This window comes from Acinonyx jubatus, chromosome E4, assembly GCF_027475565.1.
Source record: "Acinonyx jubatus isolate Ajub_Pintada_27869175 chromosome E4, VMU_Ajub_asm_v1.0, whole genome shotgun sequence".
NCBI classification, from domain to species: Eukaryota; Metazoa; Chordata; class Mammalia; order Carnivora; family Felidae; genus Acinonyx; species Acinonyx jubatus.
This window is the reverse complement of record NC_069395.1, coordinates 47,368,148-47,386,680: the sequence shown is the minus strand read 5'-3', so window position 1 is coordinate 47,386,680 and position 18,533 is coordinate 47,368,148. Positions and strand designations below refer to the sequence as shown.

Here is an 18,533-nt window from a genome sequence, read left to right as displayed (position 1 = left end):
TTGTTGACACAGGATGTGACCTACCTTGGTGAATGTCCCATGTGCCTTTCAAGAGACTGTATATTCTCCTTTGTTGAGTGGAGTGTTCTATAAAGGTCAATTAGATCTAGTTGATTGGTGGTATTATTTACTTCTGTATCCTTGCTGACTACTAGTTTACTCATTACTGAAAAGGATGTTGAAGTCATCAACTATAATCTTGGATTATAGCCATTTCTCCTTCTTATTTTTTCCTTATGTATTTTAAAGCTTTATTGTCAGGTGCTATCTAGTTAGGATTGGTATGTTTTCTTGGTGAACTGACCCTTTTATCATTATGAAATGTCTTTCTTTATTCATAGTTAGTTTCTTTGCACTGATGCCCACATTGTCTAGTATCAGGATAGCCACTCTAGCTTTATTTTTTTATTCTTGACGTAGTGGATCTTTTTTCATCCTTTTACCTCTAACTTAACCTACCTATATCATTATATTTGAAGTGTTTCTTGAGACAGCATGAAGCTTGGACATTTTTTAATCCATTCTAATTATCTGAATTTTAATTAATATGTTTAAACATTTTACATTTAATATCATTATCAGTATGTTTTGATGATAGGTCTGCCATTTTATTATGTTTCTGTTTGCTCCTTCTGCTTTTTGTGTTTTTGCTTTTTCTTCCTTCTTTTAGTAGTATTCTTTTTCAGTATTTTTTTTATTTAGTACTTTCTTAGTAGTCCATTTTAGTTTATTATGTTTTTATTATATCTACTTACGTAGTGTTTTTACTAGTTACTCTAGGAATTACAATATACATCTTTGACTTTTCACAATAGACATAATCCATATTTACCACTTCAAGTGGAATATAGATATCTTAGCCACCATGTACGTGTTTTACCCCTTCCCACGTCCTTTATGCTATGTTTACATATAACAACTATGGATGTTGAGAATTTATAATGCTAAATTTTTTTGCTTTACACCTTCAAACATATAGATGATTTAGGAGAAAAATAGTCCATTGTACTTACTCAGGTACTTATCATTTCTGTTATTCTTTATTTCTGATACTCCAGTCATCCTTCTGGTATCCCCTCCTTTCTGTCCAAGGAACTTCCTTTAGAAATACCTTTAGAGTATGTCTGCTGACAAAGAATTTTTTTAGTTTTCTTCATTCAGAATGTATTTCATCTTCATTCTTGAAAGATATTTTTGCTGGATGTGGAATTCTGGATTACTAGTTCCTTTCTTTCAGACCCCTTTAAAGATTTCATTCCACTTCCTTCTGGCTTTAATAATTTGTGATGAAAAATCTGCAGTATTGAAATTGTTGTTCCTTTATAATTATCATTTTCTTTTGGCTACATTTTAGATGGTTTCTTTGTCTTTAGTTTTTAGCAGATAGATTATAATGTATCTAGACATGAATTTCTGTGGGTTTATCCTGTTTACTAAGCTTTTTGACTCTGTAAGTTTATGTCTTTCATCAAATTTGTGAAGTTTTCAGACATTTCCTCAAATAATGTTCTGCACTGCACTCTTCCCTTTTCTCATTCTGGGACTCCCATGAAACAAATGTTAAGCCTTTGGTATTGTCCCCAAGGCTCTGTTTGCTTTTGTTTTCCCAGTTTTTTTCTCTTTGTTGTTTATATTAGATCTGTCTTCAAGTTCATGCATTGTTTACTCGCATTGTTTACTCTCATCTCTGTCCTGGCATTGTTTACTTGCATTGTTTACTCTCATCTCTGTCCTGCTATTGAAAACAGAGCTAGGGGGTTCTTGATATTCAGGATAAAAACCTTCACTTAATTCCCCTGTTTTTATTATGCTTGCCTTACCCTCAGTTTTATCCCCCAAGAAGACCCTCTGGTTTTCCAGTGGGGAAAAAAAGTATAGTTTCTTGGGTTTGTGAAATAGGGGAGGGTGTCTGAAGAGCTAACTGCTTTTTACACAGACTTTCAACCAGTGCTTTTGTTTTCATTCCCACTTTACATTCTCACTTCCAAAAACCTTGTAGTAGCAATTCCTGAGGGTTTATAGTATCTGTAGTATAAATTTGGGTTGCTTCTCAGTTTTTCCTGCCTATAAGCTCAGGATTCTAGTTTTTCAGGACTGCTTAGTAAGTTGTCACTTGTCTGTTTTCCTGTATCTATAATTGTAGGTGGTGTTTTCTCCTCTTTTCTCTTTATGAGTTTATACCTAAATCTGTTTATTTTGGTGATGTTTCAGAAGAGAGACAGTAATAAATTATGTATTTATAAATTATGGCAAACTGCCATCTTTACCTGGAGTCAGGAAAAAAATTGTAAACCTAAATTTTAAAATGTACTCATATAGCAACTGTAAATTAAAGTTTTACTTTGTCTTCTGATAAATTCTAGGATGAGATCCCCACTGGAATGCCATGCCTAGAATCAGTGACTATTGGTGATGATGTTTGGGATGAGAACTGGCTACCTTTTCAGGCTAAAATAGGAAAAGGGGGTGATGCTGCCTCCCACTTATTTACCTCAAGCCTTGGTGGAAAGAAGCCTTATCCGTCATGTGAGGAAATGCCGCAGAAGGTTAGATCCCTGGGAAAACAGAAAGCTTATCATTACTGAAAAACGGAAATGTAAATTTCCTCAAGAAATCTATACACTCGGGTATTCAGAAGCATCTGTCAGATGATAATTCCCAAGAATTCATTTTTTTCCCTCAAGATGGCAGTGGTCGGGAAGAGGACAAGTTGGAACAGGGAAGAGTAAATCATGGGCTTATTGTCCCATCTGTCCTTTCAACTTTTATGATTTTTGTTTTATCACTGGGAACCTTTGGCCTTAGGATCTATAAATAAACTGTTTTCCCTAATTTTATTTTTATTAGCCTTGTAATATAATCTCTGAATCTCTGCATTGAGAATATTAGCTAATATTAGGCCTAACTATATACTTAAAATTTATTTCCCACTGGTTATTAGAAGAATATCTATAGTTAAATTGCTCCTTATTATTTGTGCTGTTTAAAATACTAGATGATCATGAAAAATCATCTGGCCATGAAAAACAGTATTGAAGAAAATAATACAAACCAGAGTTGTATTTGTTTCTATGAGAGCTGTGTTCCAAGGAATTCAAGGTATTGGGTGTGGACCAATAAAATAAGGGGTGAAAGTCACACTGATACAGAAACTTAATAAACACTTTTTCTTGTTTGCCTTTCCCTTGCCCAAGTTATTCTCTGTTTGGATCATGTACTCATACAGCAACTATAAATTAAAGCACTCTAAAACGTATCTTAGTTTATTGTAGCATTTTTTTCTCTATAGGATTGGTGCTTTTCTAAACCCAAAGATACATGGGATGATTCATGGCAGCCTTCAGGCCTTGTGAATGGAATGAAAGTAGAAGCTCAAAAGCAAGAGGGACTGAGTGCTCAGGAGAAAAATACTGGCGCAACCAGAATTCAAAAGGTAAATGTCTAATGAATGTTACTGTGACAGATTCTTATGGGGAAGTACTTTCATTTTTAGAAAGTAAAGTTCTGGTTAATGATCCCACTCTGAGCATTTGGTGGAATACATATACACAAAATGTATGTTGATTTAAAATTAATTTCAGTCAATTTAATATATTTATCTCTTCAGAAGAAAATCCTAAGCCTAGAATTGAAAGATTGATTAAACCTCTATGTTGGAGAAATAGAAAACAGATATTTTCATATAATTTAGCCATAAGGAATGTTTATAACAATAAATGCGTACATAAAAAAGAACAGTGACACACGACTTAACTTTATATCTTTGGGAACTAAAACAAACAAACAAACCAAAAACAACAATGAAAAAAACAAACTAAGACCAAAGTTAGCAGAAGGCATGAAATAATAAAAATTAGAGTAAAAATCTATGAAATAGAGAACAGAAAAAAATCAATGAAATTAAGAGCTAGGTTTTTGAAGCTATAAACAAAATTTGCAAACCTTCAGCTAGACTAATAAAAAAAGGAATACTCAAATATCAAAATAAAAGAAGAAACATCAAATTTGATGCCAAAGAAATAAAAAATGATCTTACTACAATTATATACAAACTGGATAACCTGGAAGAAATGGATAAATTCCTACAAACATAACAACCTACCAACACTGAATCACGAAGAATAGAAAACTGAATAAATAGGTCAATAACAAGTAAGACTGAATTAGTAACCAAACCCCACCCCCTCCCCAAAAAAGGATCAGATAACTTCACTGGTGAATTCTACCAAACATTTAAAGAATTAACCTTCTCAATCGTTCTCAAACTATATATCATAATCATCCTCGTGAGTGTGAAATTGTATGTTATTGTGGTTTGGGGCTATGCTTTTGATTGCATATGTTAATCATGAACATGTTTCTTGAAAGTCTGTCATTAATCTCTAGTTCCATGAGGTATATTTCTAGATAACTATGATGGGGTCATTAACAACTAGAGAGAGCTGAATTTGGCAGAACAGTGCTTCTCAAACTATAATGTGCCTACAGATGCCCGGAGAATCTTGTAAAAATGTGGGTTCTGACTGGGCGGCATTGGGACGGGGACACAGGTTGTGCATATCTAACACAAGCTCCTGGTTGATGCTGCTACTGCTGGTTGGCGAACCACACTTTGAACAGCAAGGCTGGACAGCGCTCTTTGGAGAAGGAATCTTGCTTGTCGCTAAGTGCTTAAGTTGACTGAAGGTACTTGGTCTCAGAGTACCATACAGATTTAGAAAGGATTCATCCATGGGTTTGGGGTTGTTTTTTTTTTTTTTTTTCAGAATGAGAAGCTATCACAGTGCATCTTAAATACGTTTTAACAGTGCATCTTTCTTCAAAAATCACCCTTAGGAAAGAAAAAGAATATAGCTTTAAAAACTTGTTTCTGATTTTGATTTTTGTTAAACTTGTAAAAATAGGCAGCAGACATGTGGGTGCCTGGGTGGCTCAGTTGGCTGAGTGCCCGACTCTTTTTTTCGGCTCAGGTCATGATCTCACGGTTTATGAGTTTGAGCCCCATATCAGGCTCCGTGCTATCCGCGAGGAGCCCATTTGGGATTCATTCTTTCTCTCTCTGCCCCTCCCCCACTTGCATGTGCATGCTCTCTCTCTCTCAAGACAAACTTAAAAAAAGGCAGCAGGGCATAATGTAAAAATCACTTGGTCTGAGTGGTCTGCAGTTTAGGGTTTAGCCTTATCACAACTTAATGCCAGTTAACATTGAAGAAGATAAGTGCTAAGTTACATAGGTTGTATCTACTTCAGCAATGACGGTATAGTAGGATACAGGATCTCATGGTTAAAATTTGACACTCCATTCACTGAAGCCCAAATTTAGTCTCCATATGGGATGTTCATCTCTTTCTCTCAAATCCTAGTTCTTAATGCTCCATTTTGTCTCTTCTGAGGAGCCTTCCTTTAAGTACTTTATGTTCTATGCAGGTAATGCCTCCATTCGTGGCTTGCTGCAGCACATACACTATTTCCTAACTGAGGACTGTGAGTTTAGGGACAGTGATCCTATCTTACTAGGAGGTGGGCAGGTGGGGCATAGAGAACATGGACTGGGCTGAGTTCTGGTCTCTGCTTTGTCTCCTACTTGTTGACCTTGGATAACTTAGCCTCTTGTGAAAAGCATTATGCTAAGTTAAAGGACCCACAGTAAGGAAGACCTAACACCTAAGCTAGTGCCTTGTACTGTGGTTTAAAGGAAGAAGCACGTGCAAGTAACTTCACGCTGTGCCTGACAGTGTGCCTGCCCTGTGTGCTTTCTCATTTCCTGCCACTCTTCCTTAGCTCTGTGTGGCAGCAGACAGTACCATGTTTGCTTATAGCATGTGTTCAGTAAATGCTTCCTGGATTGAATGGATGGTCACTAAGTTAGAAAAGGACTTGTTTCTTCTGGAGAGTATCTAGGTTCTTAAAAGTGAGTCAGTTATTAATGATGATATGAAAAATATTTGTCTTGTATATAAGGATCCAAAACAGGGTTAATTCTTCCTGTTATGCTAACAATTACCTTTCATGCTTTTGCCCTCCTTTTCCCATACTGCAGCAGCCAAGCTCAGAGAGTTCTTCAGACTCTTCCACATTGCCCAAATTGGAAGAGTTCTACATCTCTCTTATCCAGTCACAGCAGTCAGCAGAAGGGAGCCAGTTTGAGCCCAGCAGCACTCAGACTCAGGCAAAACAAACCCAGCTACCCCCAGCAGCCTTCAGCGCAACCCCTACGGGGATGGATTCCCCAGAAAAACACTCTGGTTCAGGTAGGTTTACATACAATTGACAGATACCGTGGTTTGTCACTTATCTTTTCCAGAACATAACTTGAAAAATTGCTGACTTTAGCATTTGTCTCAAGTCCTTACATTATTCTGGGCTCAATTGTTCCCTTTTATTTTGCCACTCCTTTTTTTTTTTTTTCTTTTGCAGTTTGGTTGGGGGAGTCAGTTTTACAGACAGTGAAATTTGCCACTTTTGACGTGTACAGTTCTGTGAGTTTTGACGTATGTATCCAGTCTTGTAACCACCACCACCACCACCATCATGATATAGAGCAATTCCACCAGTTCCTCGCATCCGTCTGTTGGTCTGCAGTCATTCACTCCCCTTGCTTGCTGGTTCCTGACATGTTACTTTCCTTTTTCTAGAATTTCATAGAAAGAGAGTCATACAGTGTATAGTTTTTAAGTCTGAACTTTTTCACTTAGGATGTTTTAGAGATTCACTTATATTGTTGCCAAGGTCAGAAGTTTGTTCTGATTTACTGCTAAGTAGTACCCCATTGTATGGATATAGCATAATTTGTTCATTACATGACAGACATCTGCGTTGTTTCCGGATTTGGGCCATTATGAAAAAAGCTGTGAACGTTCACATACAGCTCTTTGTGTACACATACTCAGTACATGCCAAGGAGTAGAATTGCTGGCTCCCATGATCATTACATGATTAACTTCTTAAGAACTGCCAAAATGTTTTCCAAAGTGGCTGTACCATTCTTTATTCGCACCAGTAATATATGAAAGTTCCAATTGCTCCATCTCCTTGCCAACACATGATATTATCAGTCTTAAAATTTTGCCATTCTAGTGCATGTGTAATGGTATCTTGTGGTTTTAATTTGTATTTCCTTCTTTGCCAGTGATGTTGACCGTCTTTTCGTGTGCTTACATGCAATCTGTATATCTTCTTTAGTGAATTGCACGTTCAAATATTTGTTCATTTTCATTAAATTATCATCTTTTCATTGATGTGTAAAAATTATACTTGACACAAAAGCTTTTTTCAGATATATATATGTGTGTGTGTATATGTATATATACATCACAAATATTTTCAAGTGTGTTATTTCCTTAACAGCATCTTTGGAAGAGCAAAAGTTTTCGTTTTGATGAAGTCTGATTGATTTTTTTCTTAGTGTAAAGGTTGACCTTTTTGTGTCCTGTTCAGAAATCTTTTTTAACCCAAGTAACTGATTTTCTCTTTTTCATATGAAAGTTCTCTAGTTTTAGGTCTTACAATTAGATCTGTGATCCAATTTGTTAATTTTTGAGTTACTATTTGTATTATTATTATTATTATTATGGTGCAATATAAGGATTAATGTTTATTTTGACTGCATATAAATATTCACTTTTAGCATCAGTTCTTGAAAAGGCTGTCCTTTCTGGGGCACCTGGGGTACTCAACAGTTAAGCATCTGACTCTTGATTTCAGCTCAGGTCATGACCTCATGATTCATGGGTTTGAGCTCCCACATTGGGCTCTGAGCTGAGCCTGCTTGGGATTCTCTCTCTCTCTCCCTCTCTCTCTGCCCCTCCCTGGCTGGCTGGCTGTCTGTCTCTCAAAATAAATAAATAAACTTTAAAAAAGAAAAAGAAAAGGCTGTCATTTCACTTTTAAACTGCATTGATGTCTTTGTCAAAAGTCAGCAGGCTGTATATGTGAGGGTCTATTTCTAGACTTCTATTATGTTTTAGTAGTCTGTGTGTCTTTATACCATTGCCTTGATTAGTGTGGCTTTATAAGTCATGAAATCATACAATTTTGTTCTTTATCAGATTGTTTTGGCTATTTTAGGTCATTTTCCACATGAATTTTATTTATTATTTTTAAATATTTATTTTGAGAGACAGAGAACGTGCGTGCACGCAAGTTGGGGAGGGGCAGAGAGGAGACAGAATTGCAGGCAGGCTCTGCACTGTCAGCACAGAGCTCAATGCAGGACTTGAACCCATGACCCATGAGATCATGACCTGAGTTGAAATCAAGAGTGGGACACTTAACTGACTGAGCCACCCAGGAGCCCCTTCCATATGAATTTTAGGATTAATGTAAATTTACACAAAGCTTGCTAAAGTTTTTATTGAGATTTTTTTTTCATATGTTATAATATTAGTTTCAGGTGTACAATATAGTTATTCACCACTTGCATACGTCATCTGGTGCTCATCACAAGTGCACTCTTTACCCTCCATCACTTTGCAGGTAGGTACCTTCTCCCATTCAGGGAGGTTTTAGGTTTTTGATTGATTCCTTTGCTGTGTAGAAGCTTTTTGTTTTGATGAAGTCCCAATAGTTTATTTTTGCTTTTGTTTCCCTTGCCTCTGGAGACTTATCTAGAGCTATGACTGATGTCAGAGAGCTTACTGCATGTGTTCTTCTCCAGGATTTTAAGGTTTCAGGTCTCATATTTAGGTCTTTCATCCATTTTGAATTTATTTTTGTGTATGATGTAAGAGAGTGGTCCAGTTTCATTGTTTTGCATGTTGCTGTCCAGTTTTTCCAACACCATTTGTTGAAGAGTCTGTCTTTGACCAATGATAAGATTCTTTCCTGCTTTGTTGAAGATTAATTGACCATATAATTGTGGGTTCATTTCTGGGTTTTCTGTTCTGTTGATATACGTGTCTATTTTTGTACCAGGACCATACTGTTTTGATTATAGCAGCTTTGTAGTATAATTTGAAGCCCCAAATTGTGATGTCTTCAGCTCTGCTTTTCTTTTTCAGGATTGCTTTGGCTATTTGGGATCTTTTAGTGTTTCCATACAAATATTAGGATTGTTTGTTACAGCTTTTTGAAAAATGCTGTTGGTATTTTGATAGGGATTGCATTAAGTGTGTGGATTGCTTAGGGTAGTATAGACATTTTAACAATGTTTGTCCTTCCAATCCATGAGCAAAGAATGTTTTTCCATTTCTTTGTATCCTATGTGTGTGTGTTCACTTCATAAGTGTTGTATAGTTTTCAGAGTACAGATCTTTTACCTCTTTTGTTAGGTTTTTTCCCAGGTATCTTGATTTCTTTTTCTGCTGCTTCATTATTGGTGTCTAGAAATGCAACAGATTTCTGCACATTCATTTTATATCCTGTGACTTTGCTGAATTCATATATTCTAGCAATTTTTTTTGGTGGAGTCTTGAGTTTTCTATATAGGATATCATGTCACCTGCAAATAGAGAAAATTTGACTTCTTTGCTGATTTGGATGCCTTTTTATTTCTTTCTGTTGGCTTATTGCTGAGGCAAAGACTTCCAGTACTGTGTTAAATAGTAAAAGTGAGAATGGTCTACCCGGTCTCGTTCTTGGATGTAGAGGGAAAGCTTTCAGTTTTTCCCCATTGAAGTTGATACTAGCTGTGGGTCTTTTGTATATGTGTTTTATGTTGAGGTGTGTTCCGTCTATCCCTACTTTGTTGAGGGTTTTTATCAAGAATGGATGCTGTATTTTCTGCATCTATTGACAGGATCAGATAGTTCTTATCCTTTCTTTTATTAATGTGATATATCACATTGGTTGATTTGCAAATATTGAACCAGCCCTGTAGCCCAGGAATAAATCCCACTTGATTGTGGTGAATAATTCTTTTAATGTATACTGTTGGATTGAATTTTCTAGTATCTTGTAGAGAATTTTTGCATCCAGTTTCATCAGGAGTATTGGCCTGTAATTTAGTGGGGTCTTTGTCTGGTTTTGGAATCAAGGTAATGATTCATAGAATGAGTTTGGACATATTCCTTCCTTTCCTGTTTATTTGGAACAGTTTGAGAAGAATAAGTGTTAACTCTTCTTTAAATGTGTGGTAGCATTCTCCTGGGAAGCCATTTGGCCCTGGACCTTTGTTTGTTGGGAGACTTTTTTTTAATTTTAAAAAAATGTGTATTTATTTTTGAGAGAGAGACACAGAGCATGAGACGGAGAGGGGCAGAGAGAGCAGGAGACACAGAACTCGAAGCAGGCTCCAGGTTCTGTGCTGTCAGCACTGAGACCAACATGGGCTTGAACTCATGAACTGGGAGATCATGACCTGAGCTGAAGTCAAGGCTTAACAGACTGAGCCACCCAGGCCCCCTGTTTGTTGGGAGAGATTTGATTACTGATTCAGTTTCTTTGCTGGTTATGGGTCTGTTCAAATTTCCTATTACTTCCTCTTTCAGTTTGGGTAGTGTGTGAGTTTCTAGGAAAGCAAAGCAGCCATAAATAATACACAAATGAATGAACATAGCTGTTTTCCAATAAAACTTTATTAAAAACCAGGTGGTAGGTAGGCTGGATTTGGCCCACAGACTGTCGTTTATCAACACCTTTGTAGGTCCAGGTTTCTGTCCAGCATTATTTTATTTTTTGCTTGAAGAACTTACATATCTTGTGGTGCTGGTATGCTACTGATGTCTTTTCTCAGTTCTTTCACGTTAGGCAAAGCCTTTATTTTTATTTCATTTCATTTCATTTCTTTTTTTTTCTGGATGTAAAGTCATAGGTTGGTATATTTGTCACTGCATTAAAAGATGTCACTTTGCTTGTCACTGTGATGTCAAGTCTGTTGTCATTTTTGTGTTTGTTCCTTTGTAATGTGTTATTTTCTCTGGATGCTTTTAAGATTTTCTCCCACATCACTGATTTTCAACAATCTGATTATAAGGTGGCTTGGTGTAGTTCTCTTTGTATTTCTTCTGCATAGAGTTCATTGAGCTCTTGGATCTCCAAGTTTATAGTTGCCATTAAATCTGAAAAAAATTCAATCATTATTCTTCAAATGTGTTTTTCTGTCACTCCCCCCCTTTTTTTTTTTTAACTCCAATTTTACACATTATATGCGATAGGTCACTTTTTCTACACCTACTGGTATACTTCTTTTCCCTAGTCTTTGGATGGTTTCTATTACTGTCTCTTAATGGTGCTCACCTTTTCTTGTTCAGTGATTAATATATTCTTTTCCCATCCAGTATATTTTTCATCTCAGAAATTGTATTTTTCATCTCTACTGGTTTGGTTTGGGTCTTTTTAAATCTTTTTTTTTTTTTTCCCTCATCATATTTGTATTTTTCTCTGCCTTCTTGTATACCTGGAGTACCCTTTTTAAAAAAAATTTTTTTTTAATGTTTGTTTTTGAGAGAGAGAGAGAGGCAGACAGAGTACGAGCAGGGGAGGAGCAGAGAGAGGGAGACACAGAATCTGAAACAGGCTCCAGGCTGTGAGCTGTCAGCACAGAGCCCGACGCAGGGCTCGAACTCACAAACCGTGAGATCATGACCTGAGCCGAAGCTGAACACTCAACTGACTGAGCCACCCAGGTGCCCCTACACCTGGAGTACTCTTAGAACAGCTATTTTAATACCCTTTCCTTGTGATTCTGGCATGTGTACCATTTCTGTCATTTGTGTCATTGCTGAATTGGCTTCTACCTGTTGCTTTTTCTCCTGGGAACTAGTCCTATTTTTCTCTCTTCTGTGCACATCTGGTAACTTTTTGTTATATGGCAGACACTGAATTTTACATTATTGACTGGGCCTCTTTTTCTTTTCCCTCCCCTCCCCTTCTCTCCTTCTTTTCTCCTTCCTTCTCTGTGTGTATCTCTCTCTCTCTCTTTCTCTATCCACCCATCCACCAATTGGTTGGGGGGGATTGGGGAAGATGCAGTTTAATCACCTGAAATTGGTTTTATCATTTTTGCATTTCTTTTAGGTTTCATTTGGCTGGCCTAGAAAAGTCTTTAGTCTGTTGGCCCTGCTATTTAGGCAGTACCATTCTGAGGGTAGAGATAGGACTAGATGTTCCATATGTTAGGATTTCTTTGCACTCTGTCTGGTGGGAACACGACCTACTTTGCCCAGAAGCTACAATGATTGTTCTGCCTGGTCCTTTCAGGATGGTTTTCTCCTTGGCCTCATGGTCTTCTCACGTGCCTGAGCCAGATCACTAGCCAGCCTAAGACTCAAAGGGACCTCTCTGCAGATTTCCATCTGCTTCTTCTCTGGTACTTTCCTCCCACAAATTCTAGGCAGCTTGGCCTCCATGAGTTCCAAACCCTGTCTTTTCAACCCAGTAAGATCTCCAGGCTCAGTTTGGATTCTCCCTTCTTGTACTGAAGCCAGGAAATCATCTTAACAGTGAGCTGAGGCCCTTGTAAAGCTCACTTCATTTGTTTCCCTTCTCTCAGGGATTACTATCTTGCATGCTTGCTGTTCAGTGTATAAAAGCTGTTGTTTCATACATTTTGTCCAGTTTTCCAGTTGTTTAAGGCAGAAGAGACTGTTTTTCAATTCCTGTTGAATTGACCTTATGTCCGGAAGCAGAAGTTTCACTACTCTTTATCCCTTTTAAAATCTGAACTCACCAAAACTTTGTGTAAAACCACTTGTTTTTATTTGAATGCACCAGCTCTTTTCCCCTCTTGTGGGCATTAATTACAACTTTTTGATCAGAATTTTACTCTCAAATTCTTGAACGTAATTCACCACAAATGTACGGAACATATGCCACATGCTGCTATGTTAGATGCTAAAAATGCAAAGATGAATAAAGTACTGATTATGCCTGCGTTTTCTCTAGATTTTCTGAAATATGTGTTTTTTAAGATCTAGGGCAATGCTTTACAAAATGTAATCATACCGGTGGCAGTTTGGGAAGTGTTTGTGATGATGGACATTGTTTAGCTCACCTAGATTTTTTTTTAAACTAAAGCAGAGCTTTCTTGAAGGAAGCAGTTTGTTTGCTTAGATGCTGGCATCAGAGCGCCTTCTCTCATTGTAAGCAGGCGGTAAACGGGTGTGCTGGCCTGGAGTAGACGCGTGAGAATGCCTGGCATCCCTTCCTGCTGTTCAGAACTTTTGGCATTGGAGTTCCCAGCGAATTTATTTCATTTAAAAGGTTCTTTCTTCATAGTTGAAACTAATTCCTAAGGAATTTGTTTTATGGCTGATAACTGGTTTTTGGAACTTCTTACAAACATCTTGGTCAATTTTGTTTTTACACTGGCACAGTCTCAAATTGGAGCCACTTTGGCAATAGAAAACACCCGTGGGGTACACTTGTGTTCATTGCCGGATGGAAATAGGGGAGCTTAAGGGCTCCTCCCTGGAGTTGGAATCATATCCAACTTATTTTTATCGTGTCCTAGAGAGAAAATTTCCCTTCCTGTTCATAAGTAGGTTTCCCCCCTCTCTTTCCCTCTCCTCGTTCTGACAAGGATTTACTTCATCTCAACGCATGACTCTCCACCCTCATTTCTTTTCCATTTGTTGACTGGTTTCCCAGGCTCATCTCTGATCGTAACAGAAGGTGTCACCATGTAACAGAAGTTGATTGTAACACATGTTAATAAAGAACTAGAATGGGAGAGAGAAGGCAGAGTATGAGAACCCCTTGAGAAGACTTGTGTGTTCTTTCTTTTTCAGTGGAGAGCTCTCCAGAGCGCCTGAAGAATGATTTTTCTAGTAGCCATGCTATTACAGTGTTCAAAGACAAGAGTCACGGAGCCATGGACCAGCTGTCTTTGATTTTGTCTCCTGAGCACCACATCTCCCAGAAGCTCTACATTCCCCGCAGTACAGCCACTGCCGCCTTAGGAGCTGCTGCGCGGCTGGCCACATCCAGGAGCCTCCTACATTGGTATCCCAGTGTGAAAAGGTTGGAAACTTGAGGGAGGAAGTCGAGGAGAAAGCAATAAGCCAGGTGCTTTAGGGCTTGGTGATTTCCCAAGGCCAAAATAAGGCGGTATTGAGACAAAACGGTATTTTGATAGTTGATGCTTATGTCTTTCTGTGTGATTGTATGTTAGCTGTGTTATGCTAACAGTCCACTTTGTTGTGTAAGTATTGATATTTAATGTTTTAATGTTTATTGTTCCCTATAGTTTTGTTCACCTCAGTTTAATGTAGTGTAAAGGAATTCATGTGTGTGTTTCTATAAATGTCTTTCTTGTACATAACATGACTGATAAATGAAAACTGGAAAACTGATGTCTTGTGATCCATATTTAGTAAGACAAAAATGATCTCTGATTCTTCAGAAAAAGGATGTCTGAATTGTAAGACTGCTTTTTTTTTTTTTCTCATTTGAAATTTTCTAGATCATGGAGATAATCCAGAGCTCCACTTCTTACCACTATCATTTCTTTAAAATGCTAGGCTCGGTGAGAAAATCCATATCCTGAGGCTTTGGTCGTGAAAGAACTTTCACATTAAAAAAATTAAGCTGTCTTTCAGTACAGGCAGTTTCTTGAAGACTCATAATGCAATTCTAGAGACCGGTTGTTCACACTTAGCTGACTGAGCCTTCCCTGTAGGACTCACGGTTCCCAGGAGCTCCTGGGTGGTAGTCATTCAGGAGGGTACTGTTTAAGCATCTGTGTAACATGATGCTCTCTGAAGTCAAATTGTGGGAAACGCTATAGGACATTTTGTTAAGTTCATAGAATGAACCATCGAGAACAAACAAGAGACTGAAAGGTGAAATTAAAGAATGTGAGTGATACTAATTTAAATTCTTTGTGGTAAAATACTAGACTTATCCCCAAATTTAAAAAATCCAATACAGAATCATTTCTTAGAATTAAAATTTGAGAAAGAGCTGTGAATTACTGGTGTGCTACTTACAACTAGAGTTTCACCTTTCTAGCCCCTCTTCTAGGCCTCCTATTTCGGCATTAAATGCCAGAGCTGGCCCCTACTTCCTTTCTCTCTCTCTCTCTCTACAATATGGGATTTCTCTTCTTCTCAAGTACTTAATCAGGAAAATGTCCACTGAGGAAGAGAATGAGATGAGAGTAAATTTAGACTATTACTGGCTGGAACTTCTTAGGATTAAGAATCGTGAAACAAAGTTAAACCCAAAGTCTCTAAATACTGATGGCTTTTGGTTTAAAAACTTAAGAGAAAACATATTTAATGCAATAAAATTTGAAAATCCAGATTCACCTTTAATTCCAATATATCTTTAAGAATGATATTCTAATTGACAAAAAAATAATAATAATAATCTGGAAACATCACGATCCTGGCCTAGTAGAAAGAGCAAGTTCCCATTTGGGCTTTTGTGATTTTATATCAGACATCTTTATTGGAGAAGACAGTTGAAAAGTTATATGGAGGGTCAGTGACCAGTTAAATATCCTACTCAACTGTGATATGAACTGGAAAAGTTCTGGTTTTCATTGTAGGTTTAGGTAATTATCCACAGTTTGTTTCTAAAGAAGAAGATTCATTTTAGAATCACACTTCTTAGAATTCTTCCTTTAAAGAAACCAAGTGTGAATAATATACTTGACTTCTCCAGATGGGCAGTCATTGGGCTTGGGGTGAGGTGAATCTGGTAGAAGCGATGTTTATATATTTCGTCGGTTACACTGTAACTCTGTGTAATGGCACTGAGCTACCAGTAGGGATTCTGCCAATACTGGGTAACTTGATGGGGATTACAGAATCACTGTGCTAAGGCTCTTTCATATTCTCATCCTTTTGCAAATGGCCAGATGATTATTTAGACAGAGGCATCTCTAACAAGTGTCAGTATACTTTGAAAGAAGCCTATTTGGCAATTAATAGTTAACATCCTGAGTGAGCAGAGTGAAGAATGAGCCTCCGAGAGGCTTGTACATATTTTGACTACTTGACTTTGACTGGGACGGCCAGTCTGCCAATTTGTTTATCCCATAAGATGGGTTTTGCTTGGTAGTTAACTAAAATAGCCCAACACATCAACAAAATTTAGTAGATCATCATTTGAACGTGAGTAAATAGATTTATATATATGGGCAGGGATAACAATAAGAGATGTTAAAACAATAGGTAGCTGCTCTGTAGTTTAGGGTTAACTATATTTTATTGTCTAAAGATTGGTTGACACATATACTTAGAACAGACCCCACCCCCTGTATTTTTGTTGTTAAAGATCTGTTAGAAGTGATGGAGGTCCCCAAGTGTTGACTGGGATGTGGGGGCCTGAGGTGTGTGAGAAGGAATGGGTATAAGAACATAAAGGAAAATTCTGGTTATAAACTCTTTAGGGTTGGAAGAAGGAGTAGCTTTACTAATAGCCATTCAGGTTTTAAAACCAGTGGCTTGTAGCCAATACCTGTCTTCCATCTAAAAACACCCCATGGGATATCAAAAGGGGCCCTCCTCACTGCAGTCAGCCATGCCTAGACTGACCCTTTAACTTGCAAACATTTGAGATGCCATTTGCCCAGTTTAAGGTATGAGGCTAACTAGAGGCTTCTGCCTACTGTCAGACTCTGTCTAACCTAGAGACTTAGAATTGTAGAGTTTTGATCTACATCTTGATATTAGATGAAGAAATTTGAAGCCTAGAAAGACTGACTTGTCTATGGTCACATGCCTCAAATTCCCTTATCTGCTGACTTCTAGGGTCAGTGCCTTTTCCAAAGGAAAATATTGCAGCTCTGTGTTTTGTAATTTAAATGATTTGGTTCCAGAAGACAAAGTTTACTACATAAGTCCAAAAGAATGGTGATTCTTTTTTTTTTATTATTAATATTTGTTTATTTTTGAATGAGAGAGGGAGACACAGAATCCGGAGCAGGCTCCAGGCTCTGAGCTGTCAGCACAGAGCTGGATGCGGGGCTTGAACCCACAAACCGCGAGATCATGACCTGAGCTGAAGTCAGACGCTTAACCTACTGAGCCACCCAGGTGCCCCTAGAATGGTGGTTCTGATAGCTGGGCAAACCCCTGGTGTTGGAGGGGACAATGATTGATTTACAACATCTTGTATTCTTGAATGTAGATAGCTTAAATGACAGTGGGCCAATTCTATGGCTAAAGAATCTAAATGGGGTGGGGGGCATGGTAAGGGATGAGAAGCTTCCTATTATATTTATACATGTGTAGCAAGGCTTTTCTAACAAACTTTGGATCCTCTTTTCAGAATTAAATTCATTTTATTTATATATACAGTGCCATGGACAGCGTTATTCATTAATTTTACAGGAGCCATCACTAAGACATCAAAAATTTTTCACTTCCTATAGCCCATTCAGATCTTGATGTTTTACAAGATGACAGTGAAGTTCTGTCTATATTCTTTGAACACAGTCCTTTTCCTAACAGGTGTCATTTGTCTCAGTCACCAGTCAGCCTGGTAAGTTCTTGGTGTCATTAGTCTCTGGTTCTGCAGGAACCAGAATACTTTAAATTCTGCTCGTTTTTAAGCATGTAGACAAGTTACTTTAACTTCTCGGTGAAGAAGGTCTTCTCTAACATTTGGAATCACAATTGACTTGGGTGCCACTTCTCACAGGAAATTGAGTGACCCACTTAACAACTGAGTGGAGAATTTATTCACAGCTAAATTTTCTTGGTTATAAGCATAGTTTTCAGGAAATGCTTTTTAGATTTCTGTTTGATATAAACTTTGTTTTATATTTTGTTAACATTTTTTCAAATGTTTTTTTACTTTGTGGAAAAATATAAGAAACAATGTTTACTTGATTATTATTACTTCTTAGTGCAATTTAGATAAATAATTTGATGAGGAAACCAAACTCCTGACCCTTTCTCTGCTCTCTAAACTTTTGTTATAGAACTAATGGGAAGTTACTGGGATCAAGGAATTATGATTGGCCTGCTCTTTGGAGTTTGTAACAGCATTTTGTTTGACTTCTGTATATTTATGAAGTTGGAATTTGTTTTGTCAAAAAATGTCTAGGTTTTTTATTTGTTTTGTCTAGTTTTTCTTGTGATGATTCTGCAGGAATGAAAATTTCACTTAATATATGACCCAGAGAACTTAATTGACTGAAATACAAAGGTTGCTTATATAGTTATGAAAACAGATTTGACAATTTTCTTGATTAAAACATTTGTCTTCATTTTTGGCACGACCTTTTTGTTCTTGACCTTTGTAAGCCTTTGCTGTGTTGTAGATAAAGACTTTTATTCCATGAAGTTGGAAGTTCATTCCCATTAGAGCCACTTCTTAAGTGCCTGACAGCTACATCTCAGACTTGTTTTATTTCTCTTGTTAATAGCAACATCTCAAACCCTTGTAAGCCATGTTCCAGTTTCTTAAATTCTCTTCTGAGACTGTTCCACACACTGAATACCAGTGTAGTCTCCGCTTGCAGCTGTCATTCAGTGCTGTCTCAGTTGCTTACCTGATTTCCTGATTCCACATTCAGAGCCTTTGCTACAGTGGGTCTTCTGTCCGGAGCAGATGATTTCTGTTCTCAGGCTCCATTTGGGTGGTTTGGTACAAACTTATCCTTAATCTGTCATTTGATGGGACTATAAGTAGGTACCAAA

General features: G+C 37.4%; 1 protein-coding gene across 6 annotated transcripts in view; it reads left to right on the top strand.

Moving 5' to 3' along the window:
- TDRD5 (tudor domain containing 5) overlaps positions 1–17,086 on the top strand; it is a 104,877-nt gene extending 87,791 nt beyond the window's left edge. For 5 of the 6 annotated variants that reach the window (XM_027074332.2, XM_027074331.2, XM_027074330.2 and 2 more), the window contains 4 exons: positions 2,364–2,546; positions 3,290–3,433; positions 6,041–6,251; positions 13,668–17,086. In XM_027074332.2, the coding sequence (XP_026930133.1) occupies positions 2,364–2,546; positions 3,290–3,433; positions 6,041–6,251; positions 13,668–13,912 (783 nt within the window). In that variant the 3' untranslated portion in view covers positions 13,913–17,086. The remainder of the gene's footprint in view (positions 1–2,363; positions 2,547–3,289; positions 3,434–6,040; positions 6,252–13,667) is intronic. The other variant, XM_053209010.1, reaches the window with a different exon arrangement.
- The last annotated feature ends 1,447 nt before the right edge of the window (positions 17,087–18,533 follow it).